At 40.1% G+C, this 8,885-nt stretch overlaps 1 protein-coding gene across 2 annotated transcripts; it reads left to right on the top strand.

Annotated features, from left to right (window-relative positions):
* Positions 1 to 3,941: 3,941 nt before the first annotated feature.
* On the top strand, positions 3,942 to 6,546 carry ccl44 (chemokine (C-C motif) ligand 44). 2 transcript variants are annotated; one of them, XM_020480439.2, is made up of 5 exons: positions 3,957 to 4,381; positions 5,126 to 5,255; positions 5,550 to 5,697; positions 5,944 to 6,022; positions 6,170 to 6,546. In XM_020480439.2, exons 1-4 carry the CDS (start codon positions 4,318 to 4,320, stop codon positions 5,980 to 5,982), a joined length of 381 nt encoding a protein of 126 aa, XP_020336028.1. In that variant the 5' UTR covers positions 3,957 to 4,317; the 3' UTR covers positions 5,983 to 6,022; positions 6,170 to 6,546. The 2 variants fall into 2 exon arrangements, with proteins under 2 accessions (XP_031678449.1, XP_020336028.1); XM_031822589.1 differs by lacking the exon at positions 5,944 to 6,022 and having other exon boundaries at positions 3,942 to 4,381.
* The last annotated feature ends 2,339 nt before the right edge of the window (positions 6,547 to 8,885 follow it).

Genomic DNA, 8,885 nt, shown 5'->3' with positions numbered 1-8,885 from the left:
ATCCATCTTCATTTAGTGTTCCGTAGTGTCTAGCTGTTTAGGCAACAACTACACTGTGCCAGTTTCCAATGTGAGGAAAATATAGACTTAACATTTTAATAAAATGGAAAGTACGATACATCAAATTCTATCCAGCTAAAATCATTTAAAACCTCTAGCAGACACAATGCTTTACAGGGGGTCTAGGAAATGACCAGGTCTATATTTTGCGGACTAAGGGGTAAGACGTTGGGCATTTCCTTTCCTAATATCTATTACTCTGTCTGCAGGTTCCAAGCTTAGAGACTATATTTACGTATCATACCATTATATCCTGTTTGTTTTGCTGTTTCTATAAACTATCGGGCCAGAGAGAGGGACTTGAGCTGCAGGACAGGTCCATAATCAAAAAAGCATAATATGAGCTTTTCTGAAGATTACGATGGCTCACGCCAGGACAGACGCACATGCCGGGGAAAGTGGCTGTGCTGGTGGTCTGGAGCTATGGCAAATTAAATGTATCTGGAGGAAATCAAGGCTGGACAAAAGAATACACAACATCTTAGGTGCTCCTTGTGCATTCCTGAATAGGTTCTGCTTTAGTGTATCAACAGAATAGTGGGTTGAGTGCAGTTTAGCCCACCTGCCATGAATTATATTGCTGCAGAACAATATCTTTAATTCCCAAATGATTTCTAATGAACAATTACACACTTCATTAAACATATATCAAATCTGATGGGTGTAACTCATCCCTTGGTTACTTTTCAGTATTTCTGAGAACTTTCAGTCATTTAATGTCATTGTAATTTATTTCCTAGCACCAGTAAAATTGGGAGGATTATTTATTACAAGGTCCCCTACCTTCTCATTTTGACATGTTTTTATTTTTGCAGTTTTTGATGGACACATCCGTTTTGGAAAAGTGTTCTGTTTCCCCACATGAGCACTGTCAAGACCATTGAGTGTTGCAATAATTTTAAATAATTGATTTCTATGTTTAACCAAACACGTTCAGGTTTAGTGTTACAGTATATAAATACAATCCTGTGTGACCCATAGATGTTAGTTTGAGGACTGCCTCAAAGGGTTCCAGTCTACTCCCACCGGAAGAATGCCAGGCAGCATAGAACATCTAGTGCCCTGGCTATAATAAAATATCATCACATGTTGCATGGATGGATGTCATTTTATTTGCCACAATAAATAAGGAAATTCTCATATAAAGTAAGATGGTTCCACCTAGACTTATGTCAAGATATGAACATTCAATCATTCATTATGTAACCATGAAGAAGTGTTTTACACCCATTTTAAATGACACATGAGCATATATAGAATGTGACTTGATTTATCTTTTCTAAAGTTTACTATTCCCTAAGTTAAAACATCCCCAACTTTTGGGGGATTTTTCACAAGATCAGAACATAAAGAACTGTGAAACACCTTTTAAATTAAATTAGGACATAAAGCTGATCAATCTTCAGGAAGTTGTAGAGAAGACCATGTCCTAAAATGGACTATAATCACCTATTTATTCACACAGTTCCAGACATTCCATACCAAATGTTATGTGCTTGATAAATTATGCATCTCAAAATTGGACAAAGATATGCCCCCTGAAACATAACTTAACACTAGATCGAGTCCCCGAGCTGACAAGGTCAAAATCTGTCCTTCTGCCCCTGAACAAGGCAGTTAACCCAATGTTCCTAGGCGCCATTGTAAATAAGAATTTGTTCTTAACTGACTTGCCTAGTTAATAACACTCTTTTGGGTTAAACAGCCCTGGCCTGGACCACAGGTATAGTTATCCTTGCCCTACAACATCCCCCAGGACATACTTATCCCTCCTCCGGCTCTCTACCTCCTCAGAGGAACACTGGTTTAGTCCATGACTTCATAGGTGGATTTACAGTCACTTGTGGTCTTCTGAATACTTTTACAATGATCTATTAATCGCCCCAAAGATATGCATAAAATGTGTGTTGGCTCAGGAGCAGACTGGAGTAATGGGGAAGGTATGTTTTTGCAGCTGAAAGATTCCAAACCTGATTTCTTAAGGGTTGAATTCTTGCCCCCTCCACACCCCTCAACAGACTGCATAGTTTCACTTCCAGGGCTCAGGTATGCACACAGTAGGGATTACACTGTGGCCTTGTCATCTTAATAAATGCCACTACCTAAATCCCATCATTCAGCAGGGATTTAAAGCATCATTTGTCCTGTATTCATTGGTGGTGTGTTTTACCACGTTGACCCTTCATTGAATTTGGAATTCTCTCCAGGTGTGTATTATTCCTTTGTACAACTACATAATTATATAGAACAATACATTTCCAGTAGCTACTGCTGTAAAATACAAAACAAGATATGAAGTGTCTTAACGTTACAGTAGTTAATAGCTTTACACTTCCTTGTATTCACTGGAAGCATTTATTCTAAGGTACATTAAACAGTAGGTATTCGGTCTCAAAACGAAAAGAATAATGTTATTTGGGTTTTCCAGTCCAAAAGGTTATTTGGGTTTTCTTGTCCAAAAGTTGTTTTTCTCCAGTTTTTTGTTTGTTTTTCAGACAAGGGTTTTATTTCATTTGTTCAGTTTTAACTTTGTGTATATTTTATGTATAAAATATTTTTATAGCATTCCTTCCACTTCCTTTTTCAACCTCGTTTATTTAATTGAATACCAAAGGCATTAGAGAACATGCTGTAATTCTGCAATAGTTTCATTGCTTTGTTAGAAGGGAGGTTTCTGACATCGTAGGGAGCATCAGCTGGGTTCTAATGACACCCAACCTGCCAAAGCAAACGGTCTCTTCCCAAAGCCACCACTCTGGGTCTCCAGGTCATTCAATCCTCAAACGCCAACCGGCGTTAACTTTGTATCCATTTCCTCTAACATAAGCCATTTTATATTTGACATTTTATTATTTAGTTATAGTTGTGAATTTGGGGGCTTGTCCCACTCTGGTCCTAAAGGCAATTAAGTAATGCACTTGCCAACTTTTTCTATTACACTTTGGATGCCCATTTCTGACACCAAAGGTTGTAAATTCATGGGTTAGCCTCCTGGGACTTGCATTTGTCAGTCCAAGACCTTTTCCATTAAACCAAGAGAGGTCCAAACCTCTTGACAAGGTTGTTAGGTGTTGTATTGAGAATGTTAGAATCGCTTCTATACAAAGTCTATCACAGTTGAGACTGAAATATCAAAGCTATAATGTACATTCGTCTGGCAGATCAGCTCCTGTTTTCAATATTTCTCATAATCTTGTGATCTGTCTAATGGTAGAGAGCTGGTTGCCATTTTATGTCATCGTCTGACTATTGACATCTGTTTTTAACATATTTAGTTTAAATGAAAATCATAACAGGAGCAGACACACCTAATACTTGTGTTTTCTCCTGATAATCACACCCTGCTGCTGTTGGTTCAACTCACTCTTTAATAATGTGAATTGTTGATGCTTGAACAACAGATAAGCTAAAGCCTTCAAGCGTACGGTGGTGGTTGGTCTTGGAAGCAGGCTGCATGTAACTTTCTTGTATTTTGAACCATGTCGGTATTACTGATGCCTTAGTCATTTGCATGGATAAAAACCACATGAATGTATTACAGGACACCAGTGGAGGCTGATGAGGGGAGGACGGCTCATAATAATGGCTGGAACGTCACAAATGGAATGGCAGATAACACATGGAAACCATGTGTTTGTGTTTGATATGATTCTGTTCTGTTCCAGCCACTACCACGAGCCCTCCTCCCCAATTAAGGAGCCACCAACCTCCTGTGCAGTACACTGTAACATTTGTCTTATAAGTAGTGTATCACAGGCTGTGTGGTGTTCCCTGTATTGCACAGGAGTTTGGTGGCACCTTAATTGGGGAGGAGGGGCTCGTGGTAATGAGTGGATTAGGTGGAATGGTATCAACACATCAAACACATGGTTTCCAGGTGTTTGATACCATTCCATTAGCTCCGTTCCAGACATTATTATGAGCCATCCTCCCCTCAGCAGCCCCCACTGATGTATTGTGCTCTAGCAGTGGGTCACACCTACAACAAGGTAGATCACTTTTCATGACTGCATTAGAGAATGCCATAAATCTGAATTATTTTAAGAGCTTTGGAAAGCACCTTTTGAAGAGTGGGAAAGACAGAAATGAACACAGTGAGTGGGGCACTGGAGGATGAGGGAGGGGAGAGAGAGGGAGGGGGAGAGTGTGTGTGTTTGAGGGAGAGTGTGAGTGTGAGCAGGAGGGAGGGAGGAATATAAGAGACACGGCAATAGAGGGGAAGGTAATACAGAGGAGAACTTCCCTGTCAGGCTCACCATGTTTCTGCTGCAGACTGTGACTGTTATTTCTCTGACTGTCGTTCTCCTGGACGCAGTGGAAGGTAAGACACAATAACACCTACACTAGACCGTCAGCAGTATGCACCCTGCTGGGAGCCAGTTTAGCAGGGAAGTGATGGCGAAGGAGATGAAGATAGAGGAGAGAGGGAGGAGAGGGGAATAGAGCCAATACTGGAGCAGCAGCAGGGAGAGCCATGGATGTAAACAGAGTGCTAGAATGCAGGAAGACAATGATTTCACATCAACCTTGAATGCTAATAACAAGCTAACTGAATACCTCAGACTTTCATGGGAAAAAGTGATCGATGATGTCAATGATAATATATGACAAGGTTCAGAGCAGCTTTTATATGACATGCATATGGTAACTGTTATCTCGGCTAATGTTACTGTGTTCACTCACTCTGATTGAATGAAAAGGTTTGTCATGTAGTCACAGTGCCACTGCCATAACAGTACATTGTTGGGGAACATGGGATGATCTAGCTAATTCCTCTGGCATTCTTGTGTGTATAGGGGGTGTGCAATACTCCTGACAATATTACATATCCTGTCAACAAGAGCAACCATTACATATTAACCTTGCATAGTCCAACTATACTGTATAGAACAGTGCAATGAAATGTATTGCATTCCTACAAAAATATTTGCTATTTGAACTCATATCTATCATAACAACCCTCCTTATGAGCCAATAGCAATCAGCCTTCATATACTGTAAGTGTGCTTTGACGAGTCTGACATAAGGGTATGTCTCTCTCCCCCTCACTTCCTCCCTCTCTCAGGTGATGGGGTACAGATGCAGAGAGACGTTCAGTGCTGTATGCAGTACTCCCAGGGGAATGTGCGCACCAAAGACGTGCTGAGGTTTGAAGTGCAGACGGAGGGGCCAGACTGCAGCATACAAGCCATCATGCAAGTATTCCAACTATCTCCAAGCAACCTGCAGACATAGAAAATATTTCTCTCAGAGATGTGAGGCATTGTCATCTATCCAGGTCATGTTGTTATGGCTCAGATTCTACTATAATTGCCAGGGATGTGAGGATAACAAGACCTATAAAGAAAAGATGCCTCACTAGCCAACTTTGTTGAAGCTTTGGTTCAGAGAAGGCTTTCTTGAAACCATGCTCCATATCTATAGTGTGTTCTGTATGTTTCCTTTGAAAAGTTGGCTTGGTGAATGTTCTTTATCTGTTGTGGCTGCAGACTGTACACCAAGAAGGCGGTGAAGTGTGCTGACCCCAGAGATAGAAGGGTCAAGAGGTTACTGAGGAAGCTGCTCCAGAGACAGAGGACCAAAGCACATAGGACCATGTGGCTCCACCCTCATGGCAACCTGCCAGTCATGTCAGAGGTGGGAAATATGCACCTTGTTTATACACATAGGGCTCAATTTAATCTAACGCACATTGCAGTTACATATACTACTTTAAAATACTACATAAACATTCCTATGGTGGGAGAGATTAAATCCAGCCTGTACATCCAAATGGCTTTATTAGAGAGAGGGGTAATGTTAGCATTCTTGAAAAGTGTGCTGTAGTTGTTCTCCCTGATTATGTCACCATAGACAATGATTTTCCACACTTTTCTCTCTCAGGATAAGAAGGATGGGTGGGATGCCCTCCATGTGGAATGAGTGTGAGGTTGCTACCACAGAAGGAAAATTATTGTCATAGGTGACAGCTGTTTATCATTTTACTCCAGCAATATTGTACTGTATTTTCTCCGCATAAACTTAGTGTCTGACTTTTATGCTGCACTTAAATTGCCCTTTGGGGACAATAAAGATGTATTGAACTGAACTATCTCTCTTGTCATTGCAGGCCAAGTAAACTTCCAGCGGCTTCTCATCCTAACTCGGCCAAGCTTGCTGACTCTCCAGTCGTCTCGTGTCACTATCTATCTGGCTGGGAGTGTGTAGTGGCTGAGCTGTCATCGCCATACATTGCGGGGTCCCTGAGAGGTTTTGATATATAGCTAAATGTCTTTTACACACTGTCGCTAACTATGCCAAAGTATTTGCCAAGTATTTCTGATTACTCTTTATTCCGAGAAACCGGTCTTCACCATCTATGTATGGCTGTTCAACTTCATAGACGGCTTGTTCTCGCCTGAAACACAATGTCATTTAGAAAATGCACTGTATGTTTAAACACATCTTCAGTGGATCTTTTATAAATAAATTGACCTGAAAGAGTTAGATTTTCCTCCTCGTTGTGTCTTATTGCCGCATAGGCTCTTTCTTCAAAAATCTATATTATAGGTCAGTGGGTTCTTTACTTTTTTTAAGGTACATTTTTGTAATTGTTTTGCTTTATTGAAGAGATAGTAAAGACTGGGTGGGGGTCAAAGGGCAGTGGGCCGGATTCTAACCTATGCTGACATACATGTGTGCCGAGGTCAGAGGCTTTAACTGCTGGACTACACAGGCCACAGTGGGTTACTCTGAGAGTATTCGTGTGCTTATATACACTGACTATACCAAACATTAGGAACACATAAATATTGATATTGTTTTGTATACATTGGTTAAAGTAGGTTACCCTATGATTTCTCTTATAGGTACAGTTCTCAAAGGTACTGGTATAAAACAAGCAGAATAACTGCTGTATTAATAGTTTGGAACCAAACTGAGTTGCCCAGAGAGGCCGTATTGGTTCCCCTCTGGCTGAAACCACACGCTGCTTCTGTTTACTATGTCTGGGTGGATGCACTCAGTTTGATGTTGAGGTGCCAAGCATCTTCACCCCCAGATAAAAGGTGATTAGTGCTTCCCATAGCATTGAGCTTCTGACTCAACACTGTTTGAGATGCACAAAGCTGCTCTCGCACTCCATTTGACAGTTTATTAATTTCAACAAAGACAGTTTGACACCATATCACTACCTAGAGGTTTAGACCACTTAACTGGCAAAAATGTGGAGGCTTTACTCAATGAAAGGCAGTACTGTAAGTGTGAAGCCAGCTGGAATGCACCGCAGGTGTTCAGTACTGCAGTTTAGACTGGTCGGAGTAAGAATCCATGGTGAATCAGGGACAAAAACAGGAGATTCTCCACCAGGGGTAGCCATTTTCTGTGCGTTAAGAATACAGCCATGCTTTTACACAATCTCCTCAGATCAACCAAAAGAACGGGAATCTCCTGGAGAATCTCTCGCTGTCTGAATAGACTCGTTAATACCTGACGCTAACATGCATCCTTGGTCCTGATCTTGTCCACATTCTGATTGTGCCCACGTTTTCAGATATGCCTCTACACATGGTAGTAAAGTGTGTCTCTTATCCCTCTGTGTTTGGATTGTGACCTGATTTCCTGGTCCCTCCCTGTATGCAAATTATTAGACAGATATTCTTCCAAAATAATATTTATTTATTTTAAGACACATATTGATGTCATAAGTCCATGGTGCCAGCTGTCAATGATTTTAGAAGGAAGGATAATGATGCTTTAAATGGTTTTACTGTCCAGATCTGTCGACACCTGTGAGATATCCAGAAACAGTGCTTGCCTGACTACATCCGTTGGTGGTCAGGAAGATCTGAAAACAATCAGATCAGAATGTGTGTTTTGAGTGTATACACCTGTCTACAAATGTGAGCACAAAAGCACCAGGTACAAACAAGGCTTCTGTCTCTCTCGACCACACTTATCACAGCCTACAGACTCACACAATTGTTGTCAATTCCTGAGACATTTATTTGTTGCAACTTTCATATTCTTCCATCAAAATACTAAAGCCATCCAAATTTAAACCATCTCATGAAAACATAAATCAACTATTTAATACGTAAAACAAGAGGCACAAATTAGGCTACATGACATAAATGAGTGCGTATCTCGTGCACTAAATGATGCCAGTAAAAGTGTTAGGACTGCAGAGGGTTTATAATAACTAGATTGTTTTCAAATCTTCTGGAATGCCTCTTTAACATTGAACTTAATTGCCTTTAAATTATGTATATACATGTAACTGCTTTAGGCATAACATTTTTCCACTTTTGTCCCACAGTCAAATAAAAGAAAAAAGCCATAATCATAAATTAACAGTAATTAAGATTACAGCATCAAGGAAAGGGAATATCTAGTGAGCATTTGAGTTATTTTAGTCTAGAAATCTACTGATCTCCCTGCTCATATTCTACAAATGGACCAAATGTACATTCAATTCTCTCATGGTCTGAAAACACTCAAACAACCAGGAACATTGGGGGAAAACATATCAAGTAATACAGTAGCCTATACGACATCCTTCTGTCAATATTTCTCCATCTTTACAATGTACAGCAACATACAACACCCCCAATGATATCAACATTTCACATACTTCAGGCTTGAGTGACTTGTGTTAAAATAACAGGGCACTAGTACCAACATATGTTCAGTTAAGAAACACTAGAGTTAACACTGAAAATAAATCTTTGTTACCAATATTGTTTTCAAAAAATAAAAAAGTCTAACAACCCCAATTTACCTCAAACAGTAACATAGAAATCACCCAAGTGTCAAATATTATTACAGATATCCATACAAATATATAC

Source organism: Oncorhynchus kisutch, linkage group LG4, assembly GCF_002021735.2.
Source record: "Oncorhynchus kisutch isolate 150728-3 linkage group LG4, Okis_V2, whole genome shotgun sequence".
NCBI lineage: Eukaryota > Metazoa > Chordata > Actinopteri > Salmoniformes > Salmonidae > Oncorhynchus > Oncorhynchus kisutch.
The sequence above is the reverse complement of the archived record's forward strand: the minus strand, read 5'-3'. Positions and strand labels throughout refer to the sequence as shown.